The 13918-nt window shown below is 36.6% G+C and overlaps 1 protein-coding gene across 2 annotated transcripts; it reads left to right on the top strand.

The window, feature by feature from the left end:
• The first annotated feature begins 9871 nt into the window (after positions 1-9871).
• Positions 9872-13466, top strand: LOC115712747 (ATP-citrate synthase alpha chain protein 1). 2 transcript variants are annotated; one of them, XM_030641099.2, is made up of 13 exons: positions 9873-10015; positions 10172-10278; positions 10659-10835; positions 10954-11115; positions 11258-11338; positions 11540-11591; positions 11739-11853; positions 11934-12015; positions 12317-12412; positions 12506-12607; positions 12738-12854; positions 12951-13067; positions 13173-13466. In XM_030641099.2, the coding sequence occupies exons 2-13, from the start codon at positions 10180-10182 to the stop codon at positions 13242-13244; spliced, it is 1272 nt and encodes a 423-aa protein (XP_030496959.2). In that variant the 5' UTR covers positions 9873-10015; positions 10172-10179; the 3' UTR covers positions 13245-13466. The 2 variants fall into 2 exon arrangements, with proteins under 2 accessions (XP_060969163.1, XP_030496959.2); XM_061113180.1 differs by having other exon boundaries at positions 9872-10015; positions 12951-13466.
• The last annotated feature ends 452 nt before the right edge of the window (positions 13467-13918 follow it).

The raw sequence follows: 13918 nt of genomic DNA on the forward strand, positions 1-13918 counted from the left end.
TGGTGCTCATCCCAAAAAAGAAAAATCCATAAAATATGGGCGATCTTCGACCTATTGCTCTTTGTAATGTTGTGTACAAGATCATTTCGAAAGTTATGGCCAACAGACTCAAGTTATTTCTGGAAGACATTGTCTCTGAGACCCAAAGTGCTTTTGTCCCTGGTAGACTAATAACAGACAATATTTTGGTGTCTTTTGAAATAATGCATTATCTCAAAAGGAAAAGTAAAGGAAAGGTTGGGCAAATGGCATTAAAGCTCGACATGAGCAAAGCGTATGACCGCGTTGAATGGCCTTTCTTGGAGACGCTCCTTTTGAAAATGGGCTTTCATACTAGATGGGTACAATTGATTATGGCCTTAGTTGTCTCGGTCCGTTACTGGATCACATCGGGAGGTCATTCGTTGGGACCTATATCACTATCTCGTGGAATCCGACAAGGTGATCCTTTATCCCCGTATCTATTCATTATTTGTGTTGAGGGACTTTCATCTCTAATTCGGAGCTATGAGAGTAGAGGGTGGATTAAGGGTTGTCAAGTGGCTCGGGGTGCTCCTCAAGTTACTCATATGTTTTTTGCCGACGACAGCTACCTTTATTGTAGGGCCCTTGTGAATGAAGCAGAAAGGATCATGTCTCTTCTTGAGAGATTTGAACTAGCATCGGGTCAAAAGGTGAATCGCTAGAAGTCATCCATCTTTTTCAGCAAAAACACTTCCCCTGACATTCGAGTGAGTATTTGTTCTTTAATGGGAATGTCTGAAGCTGGTGATGATGGTTTTTATTTGGGACTGCCTAATATTATGAAACATAATAAAAATGCTGTGTTGGGCTTTCTCAAGGATAAAATGCGGAAGAGAGTTGAGAGTTGGGATAGCAAATTTCTGTCTCGTGCAGGGAAAGAGATCCTTATCAAATCTGTTGCTCAATCTCTCCCTAACTATGCTATGAGTGTGTTCTTAATTCCTAAAGGCATTTGTGAGGATTTGGAACAAATGATGTGTAAATTCTGGTGGAAAGCTTCTTCTAAACAGAAATCTGGTATTCATTGGATGAATTGGGACCGAATGTGCGCATCTAGGGATCAGGGAGGTATGGGGTTTCGGCATTTGCATGACTTTAATATTGCTCTTCTTGGAAAGCAAGCTTGGAGGCTTCATACTCGAACAAACTCTCTTGTTGGCAAGCTCTTCAAAGCTAAATATTTCCCATGGGGCTCCTTTGTGAATGCGACTTTGGGTAATAATCCTAGCTTTTTTTGGAGGAGTATTCTGGAAGCTAAGGATTTAATTATCAAAGGTGGGAGAATACTGGTAGGTTCAGGTGAGACTATCTCTATTACTAGAGACCCGTGGTTGCCAGATATGGAGAATCCTTTCATCACTTCTTTCCATCCTTCCTTTTGTGACAAAGATGTTAAGTGTTTATTGACTATGGATGGTAAGAATTGGGATTATGAGATTATCAATGACTTGTTCAATGATAGAGACAAGGACTTGATACTCACCATTCCTATCTCTCCTTCTAACTCGGTGGATACTTGGTATTGGAGTAAGGAAGTTTCGGGTGACTATTCAGTGAAGTCGGCATACAGCTTAATCCAAGATTTAAAGGTTTCTCCTACTTCTTCTAATAGTTTGGGTCTTTGGCGTGATGTTTGGAGCTTAAAGATTCCCCCGAGAGTGAAGGAAATGTTATGGAGAACATTGTCCAATTGTCTTCCTACTCGAGCACAACTAATTCATAGACATGTCCCCATTGATTCATCTTGTCCCCGGTGTAATCGAGAAGCAGAATCAATTGCCCATTGCATTGTAGGTTGCAATTTTACCTCTGCCTGCTGGCGGTTTTCTGGTCTGTCACATGACAGCATTGGCAACTCATCCTTTGGTGATTGGTTTCAACAACAGTTCCAACGATGGAACAATGGAGATAGGCAAATGGGTGCCATGCTTTGTTGGGCTATTTGGCAAGACAGAAATAATAAAGTTTGGAATGATAAGTCTGGGTCGGTCAAAAATGTTGTGGCTTTAGCAAGAACTAATCTTGAACAGTGGCTATTTGCTCAAGAGAAAAACTTTTCGCCCTTGTCTTTCTCGGTTGGGAATGATGAAGGGGATGAGCAATGGTGTGCCCCTCATGTTGATTATTATAAGATTAATGTTGATGCTGCAACCTTTAGTGACAAACACAGATTTGGCTTTGGTTGGGTTCTTCGTGATGCTAAAGGCTATGTCATTCAAGCTAGATCGGGTTCAAGGCATGGGGATGTGGAGCCGGGTTTCGCCGAGGCTCTTGGATTGAAGGAGGTTCTTAGTTGGATAAAGACCTCAAACTTCTCTAATGTTACGGTGGAGACGGACAACCTTGTCACGGTCCAAGCTCTTCGGAGTTCAGTGATTATGGCCTCTCCGTTTGGTAATTGCATTGAGGAGTGCAAAGGTCTTCTTTCTAGTTTGAACAATATTAATTTTCGTTTTGTTAAACGATCTGCTAACCGTGTTGCTCATGCTCTCGCTCGAGAATCATGGTTATATGCTGATCGTAGTTATTCGGGTAGTTCTATCCCGAGTAACATTCTTGATGTAATCGTGCTTGAAATGGTTTAATAAAATTCATCTTTTATTCAAAAAAAAAAAAAAAAGTCCCTATTTATTTTAGGCTAAAATTTTGTCCATGTTATATTTTGTGCAAAATTTAACACACATTTTACACCACCATTAGAATTAAGAGTGTCCATAAATTGATCTAATCTACTAACAACCTACCGTCAAATATTAGATATCCAATTGTGATTCGATCGAATTTGATGTTATTTTTGAATATTCAATTGGATCGGATCAAATGTTAGATGTGGTATCCAAAAATTCAATACATCTAACATCCAATTAAACTAATTAATATTTTTATTTAGTTTGAATGGGTAATTAGATTTTATGTTATTATCGTAAAAAAAAATATATGTATATATGAAAATTAACATTAAAATTTTATTTTTTGGAGATTGGATGGATCCAATTCAATTCAATAGATATTGAATCTAAAATATTGGATGGTTCTTATCCGATCCAAAAATATATGGTCTAAAATATTGGATAAACACAAATTAAACCAATAGATATACATAAAATATATCCATTAGATAGAACTGATCTAATCTAACATCTATTAAATGTTGTCGATTGGATGACTGAAATTAATTGGATCGAATCTGATAGTTAATATAATATCTAATATATATATATGTTAACCAATTAATAATTTCTTAGCAGTTGTCTTTTTCTGTTAATTAGTTTCTTGTATTTTCTGTTAATTAGTTGTAAAGTTTGTTTTAATGTGTAACAACTTTTTCTCTTTTTTGTACTGTTTCATTGGTATATAAATAAAACATTGGTGCCCTGTTTTCGGGTAAGCCATTACAGATATTTTTCATTCTGCTGGCTCTCTCTTTTTACAGCTCATAGCTTTTCTCTCTCACTGGTCTTTACCACTCTTCATGGTCATTACCTTCTTCATGGTATCATCGTCTTTGACTAGCGTCAATGGAATCTTCCACCTCCGATCCTCGGGCAACAATGGCTCCCGCTGCTCCTCCTGCTTTCGCCGTTCACTGGAATCCGTTCTCTAATTCGTTGACGTCTTCCCTCACCATCAAACTTGACCGAATCAACTATCTCTCATGGAAATCACAAGTTGTCCCCACTGTTATAGGACATGATCTTGATCAGATCTTGTTCTCAGATGTAACACCAACCCCAACTCTCATCAATGGAGCTCCCAATCCCGAGTACCTGCACTGGAAAAAGAAGGACCACCTCCTCCTTTCTTGGATTCGATCCTCTATGTCTGAACCGATCCTCGCTTCTGTAGCCACATTCACCACTTCATCTTCGGTTTGGAGGGCTCTTGAAAAAAGATTTTCAAGCCAAACCAAGGCTCGACTCCTACAACTCAAAGGTAATTTCTCAAGACTTCAAAAAGGAAATTTACCTATTGCTGAATATGTGAAAAAGGCTCAAGCTACTGCCGATGCACTAGCAATCGCTGGCTCACCCGTTTCTACTCAAGATTTGGTTCTCCAACTCTTGAATGGTCTTGGACCTAATTTTGACCCAGTGGTTTCGGGCATCACTTCTCGAAGTGACAATCTTTCATTTGAGGAAGTCCAAGCCTTGTTACTTTCTCATGAAACAAGGTTAGAACATCATAGCACTTTCACAGATTTTTCACTCAAGATGCAGGCCAATCTGAGTGTAAACCAGTCAAGAAATGGTGGGAATCACAGTTCTGGTGCCTCTTCTTTTCGTCCTCACAACAATGAAACTGGTCGTTCTCAAGGGCGCTTCTATGGACGTGGAAATGGCTCCAAACTGCTGTGTCAAGTGTGCCTTCGCATTGGTCATACAGCGGCTGTTTGTCACTACCGCTTTGATAAGAATTTCATCACCCCCAAGTATGGTAGTTCCTCTTCTTCCCAAGCTTTTTTAACTGAAATTGACTCTACCTATGATCCACAGGCTTTAACCACAACTATGCTTCCTGACATGGGAGACGATGACCTTTGGTATGTGGATACTGGTGCCACTAATCATGTCAGCCATGGCAATGTTCATCTTGACACTGCTATTCCATACTAGGGCACTGAGACCCTAGCCGTGGGCAATGGTAAGCAATTACTCATATCCCATATTGGTCAGTTATCTATCCCCTCTAGTCCTTCCTCTTCCTTACATTTGCAAAATATTTTACATGTCCCTGCTATTAAGAAGAACCTAGTTAGTGTTTCTCAACTCACCACTGACAATGATGTCTTTCTTGAATTCCATAAATCTTGTTGTTTTGTTAATGACAAGCTAACAGGGACAGTGCTTCTTAAAGGAAGGGCTAAAGATGGTTTATACCAACTTGGAGAGTCATCAAACTCGGCCATTCAATGTCATCTTGCTACAAGCTCTAGGTTAGATACTTCTTGTTGTACTTGTTCTTGTATGTGTCATTCAAATGTACAAAATAATTCTTGTAACTCTCAAGAAATTAATAAAAGTACACAAGATATTTTTGATGTTTCTCCTCAAGCTTATTCTGTGTCCAAATTTAATGATGTTAATAGTTGGCATTTAAAATTGGGACACCCTGCTGATAATACCTTGGCCAAACTTTTACCTCACATTTCTCATACAGGGTCTATTAAAGCATTACAATTTTGCAATGCTTGTCATCAAGGCAAGAGCCATAAATTGCCTTTTTCTTTATCCACCAGTAGGGTCACCCAACCTCTAGCTCTTATACACACTGATTTGTGGGGTCCTTCCCATGTTGTGTCCAAAGATGGTTTCAAATACTATGTTTATTTTCTTGATGATTATAGTAGATACTGTTGGATTTTTCCCTTAACTCAAAAAAATCATGCCTTTGATGTCTTTATCAAGTTTAAAAGTCTTGTGGAAAAACAATTTAATCTACCTATTAAAAGTGTCCAAGCTGACTGGGGTGGTGAATATAGACCATTTGCTCGTTTCCTATCTGACCAAAGGATCCATTTTCAACATCCTTGTCCTAGAACAAGTGAACAAAATGGCCGTGCCGAGCGTAAACACAGACACATCACTGAAACCGGGCTTACATTGTTAGCTCATGCAGGGTTGAGTATGGAATATTGGTGGTTTGCCATGGCATGTGCGGTTTTCACCATTAATAGACTTCCCACACCAGTTATTGGTAATATAAGTCCTTATGATTGTCTTTTTGGTGCTAAACCAGATTACACTATTTTAAAGTCTTTTGAGTGCAGCTGCTTTCCTCACTTAAGACCATATAATACTCACAAGCTTGAATTGAGGTCTCAGGAGTGCATCTTTTTGGGTTATTCATCTCATCACAAAGGGTATTTATGTGAACACCCATCTGGCAGGGTATATATCTCACGAAATGTCACCTTCAATGAAGGCCATTTCCCAGCTTTATCCCACTCACCAAAGGCAACATCCAATCAGGTATGTCCTTTGACTCCACATCCTACTTTTACTTTTCAAACAACTAATATTGGTTCATATGCTAATAATGGTATTGTTTCCTCTCTCTCATCTCATCAACACACGGCAAATGAGGGAAATGACAACACCATACCACAAGGACCAACTATTACCACTATTCCACCTGCCCCTCCCATACACCTTACCCCACGGCCTATAACACCTACTGTCCCACAAAATGCCAACCTAGACACTACTCCCAATGTTATACTTTTATCCCATACATCTATCAATCCATTAAATAATTCCATAAACCCGGCCCCTTTGTCCTCATTTCCTGCACACAGTACCCTTAACCCAATTCAACACTCCTCTCCAACAGCTAGTACTGTTCCATTGCAGGAAACATAACACACATCAGCCCCATTACCCAACATGCCTCATATTGTCCATACTGATACCCCTCTCACTGAGACCACAACTTTAAGGACTCACCCTATGCAAACAAGATCTCTAAGTGGCATAAGAAAACCCAAAGCTTTCAATGCTACCAAATACCCTCTACCCGAGTCCCTCATTCCATCTGAGCCAAAGAACACTACAGCTGCTATCAACAATCCAAAGTGGTTTAAAGCTATGAATCAAGAGTTTGATGCTCTCAAAAAGGCAGGTACATGGTCTTTGGTTCCTTATTCACCACATATGACAGTGATTGGGAACAAATGGATTCACAAAGTGAAACTTGATGCATATGGAAACCTTGATAGACTAAAATCAAGGCTTGTTGCTAAGGGATATTTGCAAACTCAAGGGATAGATTATGAGGACACATTCTCTCCGGTTGTCAAACCAGCCACTGTGAGAATTATTCTCACTCTAGCTGTGTCTCTTCATTGGCATGTCAAGCAATTGGATGTCTCCAATGCATTTTTAAATGGTGAACTTCATGAGGTTGTTTATATGAGTCAACCTGAAGGCTTTGTTGATCCTAACAAACCTACTCATGTGTGTCAACTTCACAAGGCACTCTATGGATTAAAGCAAGCACCTCGTGCATGGAATCAAACACTTCGAGATAAGCTTCTGGAATGGGGTTTTAGTGCATCCAAATCCGACACCTCCTTGTTCATCTATGGTTCGGGTAACACCACTATCATTCTCCTTGTCTATGTTGATGACTTTTTAGTGACTGGCCCTAATGTTTCTCTCATCTCCAAGCTAATTTCTGATCTCAACAAGTCCTTCTCTTTAAAGGACTTAGGACCGGTTCATTATTTCCTTGGTGTAGAGATTCATCGAGACCATCCAGGAATGTATTTGTCACAAACAAAGTACATCACGGATTTACTTGTTCGTCTCAACATGGAAGGAGCTAAACCTTGCTCTAACCCTACAAGTTCATCTCTAAAGCTCTCTCTTACTGAAGGAGAACCTTTTAGTGATCATACACTTTACAGAAGTACATTGGGTGCCTTACAATACCTCACTCTCACAAGACCTGATGTAGCATTCATCATTAATAAACTTAGCCAGTTTATTCATGCTCTTACAACTCTCCATTGGGAAGCCTGCAAGCGGCTTATGCGATATCTCAAAGGCACCATTCATCATGGTCTGCATCTCACACCAGCCCCCTCCTTAACTCTGGAAGGATATTCGGATGCTGATTGGGCATCATGTATTGATGACAGAAGAAGTACTGAGGGTTATGTGATGTTTTTTGGGGGTAATCTTGTGTCTTGGTCTGCCAAGAAACAACAGGTTGTGGCTCGGTCCAGTAGTGAAAGTGAGTTTAGAGCTTTAGCCAATGCCGCTGCTGAAATCAAGTGGTTAGTTTCACTTCTTTCAGAGTTACACATTACTTCTTCTCAATGTCTGATATTATGGGTTGACAACCAGAGTGCAGCCGCTATTGTAGCAAATCCTGTTTTCCATGCACGTTCCAAACACATTGAGATAGACTTACACTTTGTTAGAGACCTCATACTCTCTAAACAGCTATCCGTTCGGTATGTCCCAGCTATAGACCAAGTTGCAGATGCCTTAACAAAGCCACTGTCAACAGATCGGTTTCTCTATCTTCGGTCCAAACTCAAGATGTGTGACACTCCTTTTCGTTTGAGGGGGGATGTTAACCAATTAATAATTTCTTAGCAGTTGTCTTTTTCTGTTAATTAGTTTCTTGTATTTTCTGTTAATTGGTTGTAAAGTTTGTTTTACTGTGTAACAACTTTTTCCCTTTTTTGTACTGTTTCATTGGTCTATAAATAAAACATTGGTGCCCTGTTTTCGGGTAAGCCATTACAGATATTTTTCATTCTACTGGCTCTCTCTTTTTACAGCTCATAGCTTTTCTCTCTCACTGGTCTTTACCACTCTTCATGGTCATTACCTTCTTCAATATATAATTAAATCAAATGTATATAGACCTACAAATATTAAATGTAGTATAATAAATACTTTGAAGTTAAATTTTAATAAAATATTTTAAAAAATAACAATACACTATATTTATAACTGTCGAGTGATTTTGTGAAAAAGAAATTCTTCTATTTTACAATGTTAATATAAATAACTTTTGCATTAGTATTTTTTTTCCTTACAATATTTATATTTTTGAACGACCAAATTAGTTAGTAAAGAAAGTCAAATTTAAATTAAAGTTGTATCACAAGTTATTTTACAATATTTAACCCCATGGGTGAATTTGTTATTCTTGAATAGTAAGACAAGTAATTTAATTTGATTTATTGTATAGAAAGTTTTGTTATGACCGTATAAAACATAATTAGTCAACAAAAAAGTTAGGCCATATAACAACTTCACCTAAATCCTAAAACTCACTCCAATCAAAAAATTGCATCTCATTTCTTTTTTAAACCCCAAATCTGACAGTTCTCAATACTTAGACACACCACCAACACCAAATAAAAAAATTCTTAACAAATATGTTATTAATTTTCATTCAATTTTGTAAGACAAGCAACAAGAACTAAACTACAATAAAAGAAAAATAAAAGTTTAAGATCAAAGTCAAAGTAAGACAGATAAATGGTGACGGAACCGCTGGCGCACGGAAATAGTATAGAGCGCGAAGTAGAGAATCGATCACACCAAACAAGCTTAGCTAAAGAAAAGAAAGCGTTGTAGTTGAAGCGTTTGGTCCAAGATGGTGGTGGTTAGGTAGGTACTACCGCATGTGTCCAGTCAGCTAAATGCATTTATGTCCCGTTTAACAATATATTTCATACTTGTCCATTTTTCCCACACAAATTATAAAATTATTTTTATAGTTTTATTTTAGAATAGTTAAGATTTTTGCTCAATTCTTCGAAAATTATTTAGATAGTTGGATTTAATTTTTTTTTTTGTCTAATTTCATTCAATTGTATTAATATGACGATTGTTTATATACTAAATCGTGACCTTAAATTTTGATATTTACAATATTATCTCCTTGAATTTTAACATGCATCAAATTATGTTCTTTAAATTTTCATTTACATCATATTTTTTTTAGTAAAATTTGACAAAAGCTCTTAAATCTAACAACCTTAATAGTTTGGGAAAAATTTTGATGACCAAAAACATTTAAGGGAATTACTTCATATATTAATTTTTAATTTTTTTTTTAAAATTTAGAAATTATTTTATTTTTTATACTTCAAAATAGTTTTACTTTTGTATTTTTACGAAATTTTACACAGAAACTTCTATAGCAACTAATGGAGCAATCTAAATCGCAATTAAAATTTGTATAGCAACTCACATAGAAACTACCAAAATAACCCAAACCGTAAATTTAAAAAAAAAATTAAAAAAATTAATATATGAAGTAATTTCTCAAAAATTTAAAAATATAATTTAATACAAGTGCAAAAATTCAAATTAGTAATTATTTAAAAAAAAATTATTTTTTCCTATAAATACAGAGTGAACAAACAACGGTTTCAGAGATTCAGTTGTGGTGTTTTTGTCTATCTACCTCCTCTCAAGAAAACTAAACCAAATCTTCGGAGAATTTCTCTCTCTCTCTCCATCTGGTAAATTACATTTTCAATCTGTAATTTTGTTTTGTTTTCGTTTACGTATTTTTCTGGATTAGATTTCGGCTGGTTTGAGTTTCTTATTGTTGATATTAGTAATGGTTTGGATCTGAAATGAGATTTATATTTTCGGTTTGGTGTGATTGTTTTCAGGTTTATAAATGGCTCGCAAGAAGATCAGAGAGTACGATTCCAAGAGATTGTTGAAAGAACATTTCAAGAGGATCTCTGGCCGTGATTTGCCGATCAAATCAGCTCAGGTTTGTATTTTATCTCTCGTTTTCTTATGAATTGTTCCACAATTTTGCTCCAGATCTTCAACATTAAGACACTGCTAAACGCACCTTTTCTTTTTAGTGCAATTTAGATGGTTTCTGATCTATGTTTTGATAGTAGAATTTGAGCTTATCATTATCATGTGATCCTTTGTTGTGATTTGAGATTAACTTGCTCTGCCATGACAATATTAGAGTGTAAATTTACGATTTAGTTGTTTTAAATTGTGAAAATGAGAATATTTCGGATTGATCTTTCATGCATAGCTAGCTAGCTTCTGTGATTAGGATATAGGCTGCTCTTGGTTAGGCAAGATATATTTCCAGGTCAATAAAAGGTTAGTTTGTTTTGTGTAATGGTACAGATTAATGAATCAACTGACTTCAATGAGTTAGCAAACAAGGAGACTTGGCTTTCATCTTCCAAACTGGTTGTAAAGCCTGACATGTTATTTGGAAAGCGTGGGAAAAGTGGTTTGGTTGCTTTGAATCTCGATTATGCTCAAGTTGCTACTTTTGTCAAGGAGAGACTTGGCAAAGAGGTAAATATTTTTCTTCTATTTCGCTTCACTGGTAGATAAGCTTCCTTTGTACTACAAAGTTTTGGATCCATTCAGCTGCCTAATTTTTTTAATTGCTTGTTCCGTTTTCTTGTTGCAGGTCGAGATGGGTGGATGCAAAGGACCCATTACGACATTCATTGTTGAACCTTTCATCCCTCACAATGAGGAGTTTTACCTTAATATTGTCTCCGAAAGACTTGGATCTAGCCTTAGCTTTTCCGAGTGTGGAGGAATTGATATTGAGGAGAACTGGGATAAGGTAAGTTTGGGAATGAATTTTTTTACTTGTTTTTATGAAGAAGCTTTTCCTATACAGTTTGTTATGAGATGCATTTGCTTAGGTCTTCTTAAGCTATTGTTCCTTTGGAACTTCAAGTTTACAAGCTCTTTTGTATAAACAGGTCAAAACTATATTTGTTCCAACTGGAGCAACTTTTACGTCAGAAGTATGTGCTCCACTAGTTGCAACCCTTCCATTGGAGGTAATTCCTTCACACATGATTATGTAATAGACTGTTTTTCTTTCATATATGATTTTTGAAAATCAAATATTTAACTTTATGTGAGCTTCAGAGTTCAGGCATCCTTCTTATTTTAGCCAATGTGTTACAAAACTATTATTATATGGAGTAATCTATTCCTTTTCATAAATTTGTTGACATAGAGTTTTTATTTAAATCCAGATCAAAGCAGAAATTGAGGAGTTCATTAAATCTGTTTTCGCTCTATTTCAAGGTTTGTAAATGTCTTTCACAATCCTCCAATTAAGAAAATTCCATTGAGAATTCATTGGTGCATTAGACTAGTGGTTAGTTACTACTCGATACAAATCAATCAACTTTTTTAAATTTGAGGTTGACTTCTTTTATTCTCATCTGCCAGATTTGGACTTCACTTTCCTAGAGATGAATCCTTTTGCACTTGTTGATGGAAAGCCATATCCTTTGGATATGAGAGGCGAGCTGGATGACACTGCTGCTTTCAAGAATTTCAAGAAGTACACCTCATTTCTTTATTATGTTGTGCTTAAATAAAATGATTCAATGCAGTCTACCTGAAACGATTCCATTATTGCAGGTGGGGCAACATTGAATTTCCGATGCCATTTGGAAGAGTCATGAGTCCTACTGAAAGCTTTATTCATGGGTTAGATGAAAAGGTCAGCCGGATGCCTTAATCTGATTACGATTCTATTGAATAAGGACCTATTACAAGAGAATTTAGCTGTTAGATTTCAATTTTCATTTGGTTTACTCTCAAGGAAGAAACCTATATAATATTGCTTTTCCAAATCTATCTTTGATATCTGGCTCAAAAATTCAAGTGCTCCAACAAACAGAAATTCGAAATTGTAGTAAGATCTGGCGTTAATGATATAAACTCGCTCTAGTCCTTAATTCTCTAGCTAACCAACCAGCAAGGGACGAATTATTAAGTTTTTCTTTTACTTTGAATTTCAGACTAGCGCATCATTGAAATTCACAGTTCTGAATCCTAAGGGAAGAATCTGGACTATGGTAGCTGGAGGAGGTGCAAGTGTCATATATGCAGACACGGTATCACTTCTGGGTCTAAGAAGTTTACCTAATTAAATTAGCATGGCTCCCTCCCATTACCATGTGATGAATTAATTATCATTCTTTGTTCAGGTTGGAGATCTTGGCTATGCTAATGAACTCGGAAACTATGCTGAATACAGCGGTGCACCCAACGAGGAGGAGGTACTGCAGTACGCAAGGGTTGTCATTGATGTAAGATCTTTCTCCCTCATTGTCATTCTCATTATGTACTTAACCAGAATAACCAAGTTTCTTCAATACTACCCTTGTAAGACTCTTGCACACACATTGTCTTACTAATGATTCAATTCCTTGTCCACAGTGTGCCACTGCTGACCCTGATGGCCGCAAGAGAGCCCTGGTCGTTGGAGGTGGAATAGCTAACTTTACTGATGTTGCTGCCACATTTAATGGCATAATCAGAGCCTTCAAAGAGAAGGTGAGCTTATTCGTGTTCAATCTTAAATTCAGTCTCCTCATTTCCTCAATTTGTAATTTTGATTAATGTGGTATTGTTGCTGCTGCAATTACTTAGGAATCAAAACTTAAAGCAGCAAGAATGCACATTTATGTGAGAAGAGGAGGCCCCAACTACCAGAGAGGTCTTGCGAAAATGCGGGCACTCGGAGACGAAATTGGCATTCCTATTGAGGTACTACTTATATTATTACTATCTAATCTGCATTCTGAAACATTTTATAAAGTGAACATGCACAAGAACTCTGAAATTTGTTATTCTTTTTGTGTTGTGTTATAGGTTTACGGGCCCGAAGCAACGATGACTGGCATATGCAAAGAAGCAATTCAGTGCATCACTGCTGCTGCATAAGCTTCTAATTCTTAGGATGTCTTCTTCCCTCTGTATTCTTTCCACTACGTTTTTTATTTCTTAAATTTTTGTGTCGTTTTAACTTTCGTTGTACTGAAAACCTCAGAAGAATCAAAATGTAGTTTTTATTATATCCATGAGTCACCATTAATGGAGACCCCTGGAATCGATGTATCTGTTTCACGATAATAAAGATTTTTAAGTGGGAATTGGTTAATGTTATTGACTGTTCTGATAAGTCTTGATTAAGCTGGTACAATACCAGTAGCTAAAACAAGAACAATAGCAAGAAAATAGAGGGAACTTGTGTATGTATTGATACTAAAGCCTCTTAACTCTTCTATACCCTTCAATTCTCTTTAGTATCCCTCACTAACCCAACCCTTAATACAAAGGCCCATATACCTTTTTATTTAGGTGGGATAATTTCACAAATACACAAAAACAACAAAAAAATAACAAAAATACGGTTTCACAGAATTTTAAACATTTTTACGATTTTTTTAATTTTATTTACATAAAATACGATCTTTTTATGTTAAAATTTTGTTCATTTGTTGTTAATTTTTTGTTATCTGTATGTTATTTTTTGTTGTTATTTTGATGTTATTTTCATGTTACTTTTATGTTGTTTTCTTGTTGATTTTATGTAAAATATTTACATTTTACGTTTA

This window comes from Cannabis sativa, chromosome 4, assembly GCF_029168945.1.
Source record: "Cannabis sativa cultivar Pink pepper isolate KNU-18-1 chromosome 4, ASM2916894v1, whole genome shotgun sequence".
NCBI lineage: Eukaryota > Viridiplantae > Streptophyta > Magnoliopsida > Rosales > Cannabaceae > Cannabis > Cannabis sativa.

Coding starts and splice junctions, on each gene's coding strand:
- LOC115712747 (XM_061113180.1), top strand. CDS start 10,180: ATGGCTCGCAAGAAGATCAGAGAGTACGATTCCAAGAGATTGTTGAAA. Junction 11,854..11,933: donor GCTTTCAAGAATTTCAAGAA/GTACACCTCATT, acceptor CCATTATTGCAG/GTGGGGCAACATTGAATTTC. Junction 12,608..12,737: donor ACGCAAGGGTTGTCATTGAT/GTAAGATCTTTC, acceptor CCTTGTCCACAG/TGTGCCACTGCTGACCCTGA.